The 15,897-nt window shown below is 41.8% G+C and overlaps 1 protein-coding gene across 1 annotated transcript in view; it reads right to left on the bottom strand.

Moving 5' to 3' along the window:
* fggy (FGGY carbohydrate kinase domain containing) overlaps window positions 1-15,897 on the bottom strand; it is a 478,711-nt gene that overhangs the window by 456,024 nt on the left and 6,790 nt on the right. The window contains exons 2-3 of the mRNA XM_068037213.1: window positions 4,671-4,858; window positions 3,296-3,407 (exon numbers count right to left, since the gene is read on the bottom strand). Coding sequence (XP_067893314.1) covers window positions 3,296-3,407; window positions 4,671-4,847 — 289 coding nt within the window. The 5' untranslated portion in view covers window positions 4,848-4,858. The remainder of the gene's footprint in view (window positions 1-3,295; window positions 3,408-4,670; window positions 4,859-15,897) is intronic.

The raw sequence follows: 15,897 nt of genomic DNA on the forward strand, positions 1-15,897 counted from the left end.
CCACTCTGAGTGTTGGCCAAGATGGGCAATGCCATGGCACGCCACATAGTTGATCCAGGAAAGCAGCTGATGTACCCGTCAACACCAATCCATGCCCTGTTAGGAACCTTCGAATACATGCAGGGTTCAACTTTATTTATCACATGGAAATAGGTATGGCTCATCTTACATCGTGTGATCCTGTGCATGTGAGGATCCGTATGCGCCAGAGGCAATGCCAACAGGCAGGTGCGATCCACATAGAGGCTCCCGGTCGTGAGCAGCAGCCCCCAAGGGGAGCTCACCATTATGTTTGCCGTGCATCTACAGGCCCCACATAACATGCCATCAGATGTCAGAGCACCAGTGTCAGAAGAGATTGCGTATATAGAGAGGGTGGTGACACGTCTCTGTGCACTGCTCAAGGATGACCTGCAGCCCATGGGCTCCGGTGGACATCCCATGCCTTTGTTCCTCATAGTGGCAACCGTTCTCAAGCTTGATGCCTCTGCAGCCTTTTAGGTGCCTACTAGAGACCTTTGTTGGGTCACACAGTCAGCAGCGCAGCGCTGCATCAGGGAGGTCACCAATGCCCTGCACCAGAGAGCCAGTGAGTATGTCTGCTTCAGGACAGACTCTCACAGCCAGGCCCAGAAGGCCATTGGTTCTGGCGCCATTGCCAGAGAACCATAGGTTGTAATGTTCATAGACTGCACTCATGTGGCCATCAGGCCTAGTGCCAGGCTACCACCTGGAGATGTCACAATTAAAGATGCCCTCTCAATCTAAGTGAAGCTGGTATGGGAACACCACAGATGCTTGCAGCGAATGTGTGCCTGCTTCTCAGGCAACTGCCATGACACCTGGGTCTTGCGCCAGTCCCGGCTGCCACCGCTGTTTACCGAACTGGCTCAGACGAAGGGGTGGCTTGCTGGAGATAAGGGCTATCCTTTGCAGACATGGCTCCCAAAACCAATGAAAGATTCCACCACTGCTGAAGAGGAGAGTAACAACGCCATCCACTGAGCTACATGAGCCACCACTGAGCAGGAAATCGGCATGCTGAAAGAGCACCTCCAATGCTTGTATGGATAAAGTGATGCCCTGTATTACGGGCCAAAAAGGCCAGCTCCTGTCTTTGCTGCTCTGCACAACTACACACCCAGTAGGGGCCAGGCATGGCATGATGAGGAGAGACGTCAACAGGATTCCTCCTCGGACTATGAGGACGCTGAGTACCTACAACATGAAAGACGCATGGGAAGGCAGATGGCACCCAGGCTCTGCACGCAGGGCTAGCTGTGAGCTAGGGATGTACGGAAGTGGCTTATCAGACAAAGGCTGTCTGCTCCATAGGAACCGACATGAGCTCTGCAAGCTACATATCACCCTCGCTCACCTGCTGTGCACCAGTCCACATCTGCAGCATCGCTGTGTAAACCATTAGAGGCAGCAGCTGACTGAGCCAATGCTCATGTCACTGTATCCGTGGAGACGCTCATGAGTAATGTTGGCAGGGCAATGATGTTACTGCATACGTTGGCTCTCCTGAAGGGCTAACAGTGCAACGGGATGTGACATTGGCGCTACATGCTGGCACACATCATTCACAGAGAAAAGGACACACATGTTGGTGAGGAATATTTAGTGAAAGACACCCATGCATTCTCATTTGTGTCAGTGTGTTCTCTGTAAACTTCTAATACCTTCTATGGTCTATTTTAGTCTCACGTCCTGGAATGTGCAAAATTAAGATTATTCACCCAGGTGCGGCACACCTACAAGAAGGAATGTTACACCTGAGTGGGAAAAGAGGATTGCAACTTCACAGGACACTGGGACAGAGCAGGGTGAGTATATGGCAGCAAAGCGGAAAGTGCTGGGGTAACTCAGCAGGTCAGGCAGCATCTGTGCAGAGAGAAATAGAGTTAACTTTCAGGTCTGTGAACTTGGACAAGTTAACTCTGCTTCTCTCTGCACAGATGCTGCCTGACCTGCTGGATTTCTGCAGCACTTTCTGCTTTGCTGCCAGATTGACAGCAGCCCCACTCTTCAGTAAGATAAATATTATTTGACAGCTGTCAGGAAGCAGGTGCTGGGGCGCTTAAAATAGGGCCCCAGCACCTGCTGCACAACTGTCAAAAACTCTCACTGAGCCGAATGTCCCGCCTCATCCAGGAATTCTAACAGAATATCCAACCCTTCATCAGTACCCAACTGACAAGCATCCAGTTCACCTAACACTTTACTTCTGATTTTACTTTTGGCAGGAAGTGACAACGCCAAGGCCATGCCTTGTTTCCCCTTTGGTAGAGATGTAACCCATGTCCACGTATCCACTTTATTCTTCCACTGGTCATATGGTTCAGACTCAGAACATTGGAGGGTAATCATACCCTGACAATTTACACTTGCTTTCTGCCATATTTTCCACAATAGCCCATGAAATTTTAGTATCCCATGTAAAAAAAAAATTCCTAGTTTCCAACCTTCAGCTTTTGGCAACCATCCTCTGCTACCATGTTAAACTCCAGAAAGCTTGTTATGGAAGGAGAATGCTGAAGCCTATCTTTACTCAGTTTCACATTTATTGTACAGAGTATAAGGATTACAGACATGTAGCTCTTCACTCATACCCTTCCCCAGTCTCAGTAAGTGTCTGCTTATAAGTACTCAAATAAGACCCAATTAACACCCTCCACCTGCCTATAATCAATCAAACAATCGATACAGAATTAACAGATTAACACACAACTGTGGTCAGTTGGGAGGTGAAAAGTGGAAGCCACCCACACCACTTAGCACCTGTCCGTAACAACCTCCCACAGTTGATGAAAGGAGTTTTCACATATTTCGGAATGGTGGAACGAATTCCGGTGGAACGCCTTGATTTTTTAAAATCATCTTTGCAAGGAATGTGGTGTCGATCCTTGCAATCTCTTTAATAACTTGAGTAATAGTATGTTTTCTAAGTAATCCTAATGACATTTTTCCCCAGGTGTTCATAGCATTATCTTTCTACTGGTTGCTTTCAGTTGCATCAAGCTTTTCTGCTTACATTGTGAGGTCAAGCACTTTGCACAATTTTTGAAGGTTTTTTTTGATATCATATGCTTCTGCATGGTTCCAAAGGTGGGTTACTAATTTGTGGTTTAGGTAACCATGTTACATAATGTAATGTAATGTTACATCACTCGAAGTTTATATCATGATTACAGTTGCAATACCTTAATAATGTTTTGATCATGAAGTGTTTGAATCTATAATAGATAGACATATGTCATTTTATATATGTGATAAGTAGTGGCAGGCTTACCTTCTGCATTAACTGCTAGTGGTGCAAAATTTTCATCAAGTACAACAAGAGAGCAGGTTGCATCAAAGCCAAGCCCTTGTATATGGCACAGATTAACTGCCTGAGCTACTTTCTACAAGATAAAGAAAAATATGGGGTAATAAAATTAGTTGTTAATTTGTATCATGTCATTATAATCTGCATTTTCCAGCATCAATTGATCAGATGTTTCCTTTGGTTCCTGCCCACCTCCATCTTCAACCACTCAGCTCAGTCTGTGCAGATCCCTAATCAAGGTTGGGAGATACCAGTCACAAAGACGTGTTCTGTTTTAATGTAAGAATGCCTCTTTTTTTGGTACTTTTTCCCCTTTCTTTCATGGTCTCTCCACATCATGTACTACCCATGCTCAAGGAAGCAGGTAAGAAACCCTTTTACAGGCCACAGGCATTCTGAAACTGGCAGCAGGACAACTAGGTCTAGGAATTAGTACATATCCAATTTTCTTACTCACAATGGCAAACCACCTGACCTCTGCTTGTCACTTCCCCACAACGGTATAACACAGATCAAAAATGCCACTCGATTTTCAGGTTTTTGCATTTGATGATCTCTCCAGTTCAGTGGCACAGTCACTTCCAGAGGCAAACTTCAGGTCTCTGACAATCCAGAGTGCACCTTTTTTGTCCATTATCTAGTTAAACAATAGCATGACTCCAAGATCATAATAAAGAACTCTTGCTCTACATGTAAGCTACTAAAATATATCACGTGCCACCATGTGAATTTTGGAATTTACTGCAGCAGCCACTATATTGAGCCTCTTTTATCTGAGTAAACAGCTTATTCTTGGTGACAAGAGTCTATTTTAGGCTGTTGAAAAGCAGTTAAATATAATGTCGAAGTGCAGCACAGGAAAAATATGAGGCAGTAGCAGCAATCTCTTCAACTAAATGACTGTGTCTGCTGCAATTGACTCTTCCTTTGCTAACCACAACAGTGCTATTTGCCAGTGGCTCATTATCCAGTCAGTCTAGAACAAATATCATGGTCTAACATCTCATGCCAGGAAATTTTGGTTTTAATGGAGGAAACTGTTTGCCAATTTTGCACTAAAAGCAAGATAAAAATGCTGCCTTAGTAATCATAATCCTTATGCCAAATGGCACAAGGACTATAGTTATTGTTGCAACATTTTCATTAATCTTTATAAATGCAATGACAGTTGACAGAAAACTATAGTGTTACATTTCAGTGCCTTAAACTGTAGTTCTTTGTATTTGACAGAAATACGAACAGTAGACAAGGTACAGGATTCCTGTGTTACAGAAATACGGCCTGATTGAGATTAGTTGTTTTGTTCAGTATTGTCACGCAAATCTTCTTATGATTATACCTTTGAAACAGTACAGCACGCTGCCCAGATATCAGCAGAAGACTGCTCATAGTAGTCTGGCTGTGGCTTCCAGATCTGGATTGGTTGTTCAGCCTGCACTACCACTTTTCCACTCTGATCTACAAGTGCTGCTCGTACACTTGCAGTTCCCACATCAATGCCCATGTAGTATTTCATGTTGAGTCCGTCTGTGAATTAAATAAAGGATAGTCAATTGGGAACTGTGCAACGTGGTATTCCACAAGTGAAGAATGTCTAATCATTTACAAAGCTGCTCCATTGCTCCAGTTTCTTCCTGCTCAGAAGGTCTTTCACATCCACTCCCAGCACCTGATCCAGCTAGAAGGCTAGCTTTAAGAAGTGCAGGTTAGCTTTAATTGGTGTTAGCCTCATATGAACTTGGGCCCCCTGCTGAGCCATTCAAAAACATGTTTTGTGCTGGGCTGCAAGTCACAATCATGGAGATGAGCAAGCATCACAAAATTTGTATCACTTTCATCGGGTGCAGGGTAACCATGTGGGGCAAACCCTGCACCTTATCCAATTTTTAGCCCAAAATTGTCAAGACTCACAAAAGGGAATGTTTCCATTGAGGAAAAGGTTATGCAGGAACATGTTCCATATCTTTAAAATTCTGAAACACATGAATAATGTAGAACCATAGAATCATAGGTTTCCGGCACAGAAAAAGGCCACTTGACCAATCTGTCTCCGCCGGATGAAAGAAAAAGAACCACACAGCCTAATCCCACTTTCTAGCATTTGGTCTGTAGCCCTGCAAGTTACAGCACTTCAGGTGCACAACCAGACACTTTTTAAAATGAGATGAGGTTTTCTGCCTCGACCACTGTTTTAAGCAGTGAGTTCCAGACCCCCACCACCCCCGGGATGAAAAAGGTTTTCCTCATCTCCCTTCTAATCTTTCTACCAACTACTTTAAATCTAAACCCCCTGGTCACCCACCTCTCAATCAAATCAAATCTCCCCTCAGCCTCCTCTGTTTCAAGAAGAACAACCCCAGCCTATCCAATCTTTCCTCATAGCTGTAATTTTCCAGTGCTGGCAACATCCTCGTAAATCTCCTCTGTACCCTCTCTCGTGCAATTACATCCTTTCTATTGTGAGGTGACCAGAACTGCACAAAGTACTCAAGTTGTGGCCTAACTAATATTTTATATAGTTCCAGCATAAGCTCCCTACTCTTACATTCCATGCCTCGGCTAATAAAGGAAAGGATTGCATATGCTTTCTTAACCACCTTATCGACCTGTCCTGCTACCTTCAGGGATCTGTGGACATAGACTCCAAGGTCTCTCACTTCCTCTACACCTCTCAGTATCCTCCCATGTATTGTGTATTCCTTTGCCTTGTTTGTATAAGTAAGGACATAGATAGATCACGAGTTGAAAAAAAACTAACAAAATTAATTATAAATTCATAATAATGCAAAATGTCCTGGAGTCAAGTTGTGAAAATAAGTAAATAAATGAAATGGTTGAATTTCCCCCCCCCCCCCCCACCCAGTTAAAGTAAATCACATATAAAAATCATTGTTTTTTTCCTGTACAGGGGACGGGGGCGGGGGGAGGGGAGCATTGTTATAACATAAGCCATGTAATGGTCTATTGGAAAGAATATGATTGTTGATCTGAAAGGCCTTTTCTGTTCTTTTGCTCATGTGTAAACAGTGCAGTGAATTTCAGGCATGAATTTTGTTGGCAGTTGATGTAATAGCTATCCTAAATTCCGTATCCCACATTCATAAACATCAAAAATATATCCTGTGGTTTCCAGGTCACACAGGTGGAATACAGAAGATATGTTGGGGCAATTTTAACACCACCTACCCGTGGAAACCAGGTAGGTGAGCAGCAAAAATCATCCAAGTTACTTAGCTCCCTGGAGCCACCGGGATCTGACAGTTCCAATTTTAACCTGCTCTACTGAACAATCAGCAAAGGCAACTGCCCAAACACCAGCGTTGCCCTTTTTCACATATACATGTTGGGTTCCAATGATATCATCGGGTCCCAATAGCAGTTTTAACTTGACAGCCTGAGCAGGAAGCCTTATTGGCTTTCCTACCAGGTAAGGACAGGGGCAGGACGATCAAGACGAAATGGATTTTTTTTTTAAACTTTTCTCGGGGACAAGAAATTCAGGAGTTCTCCTCCACGTCTCACAAGGATGCAGACTGGTGCCTCCCCCTTCCCAATGGCTAGATGCCCGCGAGGTGAGCCCACCACATATCAAGTGTCAGTAGACAGCCTCAGGGCCATGTGATTTTCCACTTATCAGGTGGGCTTTAAATGAAGTCCGGGAGCTAAAATAGTTTGGGCCTCATTTCGTGGGGAGTGGATGAGTTTCTAACACACACTGCTACCCATCCACCCAAAACATACCCGAAGTTAAAATTGGCACCATCACGTTCAGTAAATGTTATTCCAAAAGTGGGAAGATTCCATTTACATACAAAAAGCTTGAAGTCGATGGGTAGGAGAAGGCCAAGTAATCCATCAAGACTGCCCCACTCTCATGATAGCTGGAGAAGCATGACTAGACACTTCCTACCCCACTCAGCCATGTAACCTCCTGGAAGTGATAACTTTCATGTTCAACATATATGTTATTTCTCTTCCATGTATGCTTGCCAACATTTATGAAGCACAGAATTATTAAAAGCTTGAATAAAAAGAGCTGAAGGTTTACAGCAAAATAAACAAAATGTCCCAAGTTAATATATAATTATATATCTTTACTTAATTGAGCTGATTATTTGAGCTTATACTACTGGTAAGTAGTCTTGCCTGTTATGGATACCTATAATGTAATAGTAGACACAGTTTCAACAATTTTTGTTCCATTGTGGGCAGTGCAGCCAGATTTTCTAAAGAAGAGCAGCTAGCAGACAAGGCTCCCCAGCAGCTCAGGGGAGCCCTATGCATTTTTAAAAGTTATAATTCCCTTATTCTCAATGGCAGAAAGATATATAACCTTATTGACTTCTTACTTGCCAATTGGAGAATATTGTCCAATAATCCAGAAAATTCATAAGAAAATCATAGCCACCTCTGAAGCCTAAAAATTCTGATTCTGGGCTGTAATTTTTGGCTTCCACCATTTATAATATTTTATATGCGGTACAAATAAATGAACTGCAGTCTTATTTTTTTCTGAGGATTTACTGTAGCGTTGCTTTGATCACAAGAACTTTTGCACTATTATTGCACTCAAAATAGATCAGCTTGGCACTACCATGCTCTCACAGGGACCTCAACGATTGCCTTACTTGTGTAATAATCCTGAGACACTGGGCTGTGTGAAGGTAGGATTGTGACTCTTCCCACCTCTAGGAAAGAGAAGCAGGAAGCATGACAAAGTATGACCGAGTGTGGCAGGCAGACAAGAAATGAAATGCTGTTGCAGTTGCTGATTTGTATTAGTCATTATTGAGTACACTTACTACTGTATGCGTGATGGTGTTTGGAGCTTTATCTGGAAGAAGTGAAGACCCAGTTATTCAGTGCTTAAAAGAGCCTTCACACTTGAGTTACAGAAGGTGGTCATTTGGTATCAAGGCAAACACATAAGCACATACAACTCAAACGAACAGGAACAACAAAACTCTTTCAGTCCCTAATGACTTATTTTTTTAAGTCACTTCCCCAGGATTTTAACGTACGGAGTGTACAGTGTACATAGAATCCACCATTGTATTATATTGTTTCTCAACAAGTGGTATCTTTCTTATCACAGACTAAAGTGCATTATCAGTTCTATCCATAAATGACTGTTGCATAACAGTATAACAGAATTGAGAATAGTGGCACAGTTTGGAAATTAAAAAAGCAGGACTCATGCCAGACCATAGTGAGGCTATGACTTCTCATACTGTAGGCAGAGCTTCAAAATGGTTGTACATGCATTGAAAACATAGCCTATGTAGCCAGCCCACGTATCCCAGCATTTCTGGTCATGTACTTGATTGGAAATCAACATATTTGATATAAGTATTCAAAAGCATGAGGCTTCTAGACAGAGTAGATGGACTGGATAGAGAGATGTTTCCATTGGCGGAGGGTCGAGAATCAGAGGACATCAATTTAAGGTGATTGGCAAAGGAACCTGCAGCGACACGAGGAAAATTGTTTTTACGCAGTGAATGGTTAGGATCTGGAAAGAAATACCTGAGAGTGTGGTGGAGGCAGATTCAATCAGGGCTTTCAAAAGGGAATTGTATTAAGCAGCTGAAAAGAAAAGATTTGCAGGGCTATGGAAAAAAAGTGGGGGAGTGGGACTAGTTGAGTTGCTGTTGCCAGCACAGACATGATGGGCCTAATGGTCTCCTTCTGTGCTGCAAGCATTCTATGATTCTATAAGCTCTAGTAAAAGACCCCGAAGCCCTACTTATTTGAAGTAAACTCAATAAGTCATGTTGACTGAAACAAGAAAGCTACATACATGTCGACAATCAACACATTATGTTTACAATCAGCTTTCCAACCAATGTGTCAGCTTGTCGCTGTTTCACAAGAAAAAGTAGCTTATTTCACTCTGACTGGAGGTCGTCAATATATACCAATCAAATCAATCTGAAGGCACAAATGGAGGCTGTCAGAACTCATCAGATCAGTTGGAGGACAGAACTAATTTTAATTTTAATTAGTTGGCACTAATTTTAAGGCCACTATTAGTTGCGGCAGCAAAGTTTTGAGGTGAGCTTATGTTTTTTATTCAGCATTATGAGGCTACTAAAGAGAATTTTTTGGCACATTCCAGGTGCTGTCTTATGAAGGTTTATTTCCCTCTACACTAGCTGCAGCCACTTCTTTGAGATACGCAGTATATTTCTCAGTATGAATACTTTTAACTGTTTATTGAGCATTCATGTCACTGCACTGGTGGAATTGTCCATGTTTAGAAATGAAAGATTAAGTATTAATAGTGATTAGCTTTCCTTAATTTCTCATATTTAGAATTTTGCTACAGTATACTGCTATGCCGTGTCGAGTAAGACATTTGGTCGTTTGTGTGTAAGTTGCAATGCCCAGTTATGTTCCATGTCTAGCAGTTTGTTTACGCACACTGTAAAGTTCCCTTTATTAACACCAACATTGAGGCAGTAGACATCCATGGGAAAATATGAGGAGTGATATTAATAATCAACAATAGCTACTCAGACTGCATACAAGCAGAAAATCCAGCTCCCAATGCCTTTTCCCAGAGAGTATATGTCTCTGCATGTTACTTGTTAGATGATTGCAGAGTATAACAATTTTTATTTCCAATAAAAGAAAATAAACCTTTTTGACAAACTCACAAGAATGCGGCAGAAATTAATATTGCAGATAATAGCAGGTGAATGTTTAACATGTTTGTTTGACAGTCCTCTAACAGGAGGGATTAACCTATTTATTTTAGCTTTACCTGTTACAAGTGCTTCCATTTTTTTTTGATAAATTTTGAAGACTTGTATTTTAAAACTAAAAAAAGGATTCCATAGATGCTGGACTTTGTTTTTTTTTAAAGAGGTCATCGGAAGGCCTTTCAGACTTGGTTTGTAAACAACAGTTACTGGAAGGCACCTGTTTTCAGATAAGTGCACAGTGGGAACTTTTTGACCTGGGAAAAGATGTTTACAAAGAAGTGACAGGTCAAGATTTATAGGGGTCAGGAGGCTTGACTTCTTAGAATTTTTTGGTTTCGCTTTGGACAGGCAGTTGAGGTATGGACAGTGTTTTGAAAAGGAGTTTTAAAAAAAATCAACCGGCCAAGAACAAACCTCAACTCAGCCTTTTCCAGCTCTTTGAAAAGCTCTTAGAAGTGAGAGTAAGAAATAGAGAAATTGATGCTGCATTTCTTCTGCAAGGCCTGCCTGAAACCCCTATTGCCACATTTCCCCTGGAAAGCTTGCCCAAAATTATCTTCAACGTCATGTGAAAAGAACTGTTCTAGGAAGATCCCAGTGACAGCCTTCTACACGTATGTGGGACACCAAACCAAAACAAAGGACATCGGATATCTTTCCATATCTTCTCTTTTTCCTTCAAGAATTAGCAAGTATTTGGCCAAAATTTCCTTTTTGTCTTTTTTTTTTGTAATAGAACTCGAATGAGAAAATCTCTTTTCTGGTTAACCGGTGTATGTGTGTGTACGTGTGAGAGGTCAAGGTAAAAAGGGGAACTTTCATATTTCAATCTGTGTGTTGATGCTTTGCTTTGTCACTGGTTATGTTTTATTTTATAATAAACTGATAATTTTATTAAAGCGACCTGGTTGATGTATTTTATTCTGGGATAAAAATAGAGTCTATGACTGACCATATCAGTAACTGGGTACACTTTTAAATATAGGTTGTGACATGTGGAGAAGTTGAATTAGGAAAACAGTGCACTCCTCCTGCCTCGCTCATAATACTGTACAGTTCTATTGAAGTCAATAGTTACTTTTGTTTTCATACTTTAAATATTTCTAACATTACCAAGAGAAACTCAAATTTTGGCTTAAAAGGCAGAATTAAAAGTAGAATTATAACGGCTCCAAAATGCTGGAAAATGCACAAAATAAAGTGTCAAAATCAAAATGTTCTCGCAGTACAGGTGCCCATATCCCCCAGAACAGAAATTTCACACCTTTGGCGCTCATATCCTCCTACCTTAATTTCCATATTCATCATTACTCTTCTTAAGTATTTTAGGATTTTTCCACTACAGTAAAATATTGGCTAGATCTACAGTTTAAGTTATGACCTGCCCCATCTCACTGTGCTCATATTGGGCCTCAGATCACATTGTAATAGAGTCAGTGTGGAGTTAGAGCCTGCCTGCCAGCAAAGAATGGAAAGCTACTGTCAGGTGAGTGGATAGAGGTGTTTGGTGTCGAGAGGGTCAGGAGCAATCGGGAGCGCTCTTTAATATAGGGTTGGGATGAGCACTCCCACTCCTCCTGGCTCTACATGCAGGTACTTACTCACCTACTTTGTTGCATGTGTTCCTTAGGGTTGGAATCTCAGGGGAAAACAATGTTGACACCGCCCTCAACCACTCATTAGACCCCTTATATGCTTATGGAAAGGGACATCTGCCTGCTTTAGACGTGGGTAGAGGATACCTCTTGTTCATCTTTACCCAATACAGTGGGTGGTGCACTTCTGGCTGGAAGTGTGCGTGCACTTTCTGCCAGTCATTGGGGAATGCTGTGTAGCACCTCAAAAATAAGCGGTGTGCATCCCAATTTCTTGGCCAATAACTCTTTCTATATTACTTTTCATTTTAAGAAATTTGCCCTTTATTACAATTCATCTTTTAATGAACAAAACCAATTCATTTGCTTAACTAACTCTCCCCTGCTGACAGCATTGACATCTTACTCATACTCCTGTACCTGCCCAAATGACCATTTTTCATGCATGAGAATTTTACATAAATTAAGAGCGTAAGAAATAGGAGCAGGAGTAGGTCATTTAGCCCTTCGAGCCTGCTCCGCCATTCGATTAACTGGTCTGATTGTGGCCTTAACTCCACTTTCCTGCCTACCACCACCCACCACTGCACCCCCCGTCCACCGGCTCCCCCCTAACCCTTGATTCCCTTGTCAATCAAAAATCTGTCTAACTCAGCCTTGAATATATTTAATGACCCCAGCCTCCACTGCTCACTGGGGAAGAGAATTCCAAGCACTAACGACCCTCAGATAAGAAATTCTACCTCATCTCAGTCTTAAATGGGAGACCCTTTAATTTGAAATTGTGCCCCCTAGTTCTAGATTCCCCCTCAAAGGGAAACATACTCTCAGCATCTACCCTGTCAAGCCCCCTCAGAATCTTATACGTTTCAGTCAGATCACCTCTCAATCTTCTGAACTCCAATGAGTATAGGCCTAACCTGCTCAACGGTTCCGCATAAGACAAACCCCTCATCCCAGGAATCAGCATAGTGAACCTTCTTTGAACTGTTTCTAATGCAAGTATGGTCCTTCCTTAAGTAAGGCGACCACACCTGTTCACAGTACTCTAGATGCAGTCTCACCAATGCCCTGTACAGTTGTAGCAAGACTTCCCTACTTTTATACTCCATTCCCCTTGCAATAAAGGCCGATATTCAATTTGCCTTCCTAATTACTTGCTCTATCTACATGCTGACTTTTTGTGATTCATATACAAGGACACCCAGGTCCCTCTGTACTGCAGCATTTCTGCAGTCTCTCTCCATGTAAATAATATTCTGCTTTTCTATTCTTTTTGCCAAAGTGGACAACCTCACATTTTCCCACATTATACTCCACCTGCTAATTTTTTGCACACATAACCTATCTATATTCCTTTGCAGACTCTCTGTATCCTCCTCACAACTTGCTTTCCTACCTCTCTTCGTATTGTCAGCAAATTTGGTGATAATACAGTCGGTCTTTTCATCCAAGTCATTAACATAGATTGCAAATAGTTGAGGCCCCAGCACTGATCCCAGTGGCACCCCACCAGTTACAGTCGGCTATCCTGAAAATGACCCATTTATCCTGACTCTGTTTCTTGTTAGTTAGGCAGTCCTCCAATCATGTTAATGTATCAGCCCCAACATCACGAGCTCTTATCTTGTGTAGTAACCTTTTATGTGGCACCCCATCGAATGTCTTTTGAAAATCCAAATACACAACTACTGGTTCTCCTTTATCCACCCTGCTTGTCACATCCTCAAAGGACTCTAATAAATGTTTCTATGTTTTTTATTTATTTTTTTTTATTTTAGAGATACAGCACTGAAACAGGCCCTTCGGCCCACCGAGTCTGTGCCGACCATCAACCACCCATTTATACTAATCCTACACTAATCCCATCTTCCTACCACATCACCCCTTCACTTACCTATACTAGGGGCAATTTATAATGGCCAATTTACCTATCAACCTGCAAGTCTTTGGCTGTGGGAGGAAACTGGAGCACCCGGCGAAAACCCACGCAGTCACAGGGAGAACTTGCAAACTCCGCACAGGCAGTACCCAGATTTGAACCCGGGTCGCTGGAGCTGCAGTGCTAACCACTGCGCCACAGTGTCTACCCAAACACGTGTCAAACACGATTACCCTTTCACAAAACCATGTTGACTCTGCCTGATTGTATTGTGTTTTCTAGATGCCCTACTACTACCACCTTGCTAATAATGGATTCTAGTATTTTCCCAATGATAGATGTTAGGCTAACTAGCCTAGAGCTTTCTGTCTCCCTCCTTTCTTGAATAGAGGTGTTACATTTGCGGTTTTACAATCCGCTGGGACCTTTCCAGAATCTACGAAAATTTGGAAGATTACAACCAATGCATAAACTATCTCTGCAGTCACTTCCTTTAAGACCCTTAGATGCAGGTCATCAGGTTCAGGGGACTTGTCAGCATTTAGTTCCATTAGCATTCTCAGAATATTCAAGCTTGGGGATATTTACAGTGGAATCTAATCCGATTCTCACCTGACAACCATAAATGTGCAATTTCCAGCAGTGGTCACTGAGCAGTCATTACTAGTGTGAAGCCTGGCTGTTTTTCTCCTCCCTCACCTAGTGATACTGAGGTCAATTTTAAAAAACACCCCACCCACTATCCTGGCTAAGATTGACATAGCCTGGAGAATAAATCTTGAGATGTTGCTGGTCAGTACGACTGAGCTACCCACTGGATAAACTCACTGAACTATCAGGCAGCCAACTGTTATATATTCAGTTAAAAGACAGAAAATAATCATTCTAAACTTTCTGTTTTTTGCCTTTCCTTCAGCTGGTTTTAACTTCCCCTCAGTCAGTCCACCTGGATCTCCACTTTTGATCTATATCCTTTCAAATAAACTACTGCTTACTCACAATTTCGTACCTTTTGCCCCACATTCTAGAATGTAGCAAATTCAATTGCCAATATTCCAATTTGTGAGGTGCCTGACTTTTGAAGGGGATGAAAATCTAGAACTTTTATCAACATACTATTAAAAAAATATGAAATTGAAATTATGTAAGTTTAACTTTTTTTTTACAAAAATGATATTTTCCACCCAAACAGAGACAAACTGTTGGCATTTTCTTGTCTCAATCTACTCGATTGGCATTATCCACAATCATTGGGCAAGGTTAGAGATTTCAAAAACTTGTTTGTTTATCACGGGACAGTAGATACACAGAATCACCTCCTAGAAAAGGTACTTAACCTGAGGTGAGATAGAACTTTCAAGTCAAAAACAAATCAATATTTGTTGAGAATTTAGGATTATAGAGATACTAACAACACTGCTTGATTTAATTTTTAAAAAGGAAGTCAACACATCTCTTTGCGACATTCTCTATACTGAGAAGAGGAAGTATAGCAATGACATGGGAGCTCAGTATTCCCCCTCCCTAAATTTCCCTCCATGTCACATACTATCTTGGCTTGGACATATGCCACAATTCTATCATGTTGCAAAGTCAATATCTGGGAAATCCCCATGGAACATCACTGTGGGAGCACCATCACTGCAAAGCCTACAGCGGTTCAAGAATGCCAACCACCAAGTCCTTAGGACAACTAAGTATGTGCAATAAATGCAGCTTTGCCAGCACGGCCCATATCTCATGATCAAAGAAAAAAAAGAGTAAACAAGTGGTGTGACAGGAAATTCCATGATAAAATAATCAAATGAAGCTGGCCCAATGAGCTAAGGGGTCTTTTCTCACTCAGGATTTGTTTAATGTTCTTATTGATTGAAAAATAGTCACTATTTATATCAACAGCTAATTCACCAGCCACATTCATAACACAGCAGCAAACTGCATGTTGATTGGAAACAACTTCTCATTAAGTTAAAATTTTCATGGAATGGTCAATAATCACCCTAAATTTTTCTGTTTGTCCTTTTGTTAAACGACACCCTTTATTGCATATACATTTTAGTCTCAATTTTTACCAGGGGAACACGAAAACGAGCACAGGTGCTTGGTAGCATGCAAAGCAACCAGCAAGGCCGGGGACATGAAGGCCCTGTTGACTTTAACAATAGGGTCTCATTTCAATTAATATTTGCAGCGTCCCTCCCAACACACGGCCAGATTAACTAGCTGGCAGATGGGAGTGGGAAGCCAGCAACACGAGACTACAAGTGGGAAGCATGGGAACATCATCAAGACCTCACGTGCATAGCCAGCTTTGGGTGAATGTCCTTGCTACCTGCTCAGTAGAGCTGGTGAAATCTCGAATGGTGGGAACATAGAAACATA

The sequence above is a fragment of the Heterodontus francisci genome, chromosome 8, assembly GCF_036365525.1.
Source record: "Heterodontus francisci isolate sHetFra1 chromosome 8, sHetFra1.hap1, whole genome shotgun sequence".
NCBI classification, from domain to species: Eukaryota; Metazoa; Chordata; class Chondrichthyes; order Heterodontiformes; family Heterodontidae; genus Heterodontus; species Heterodontus francisci.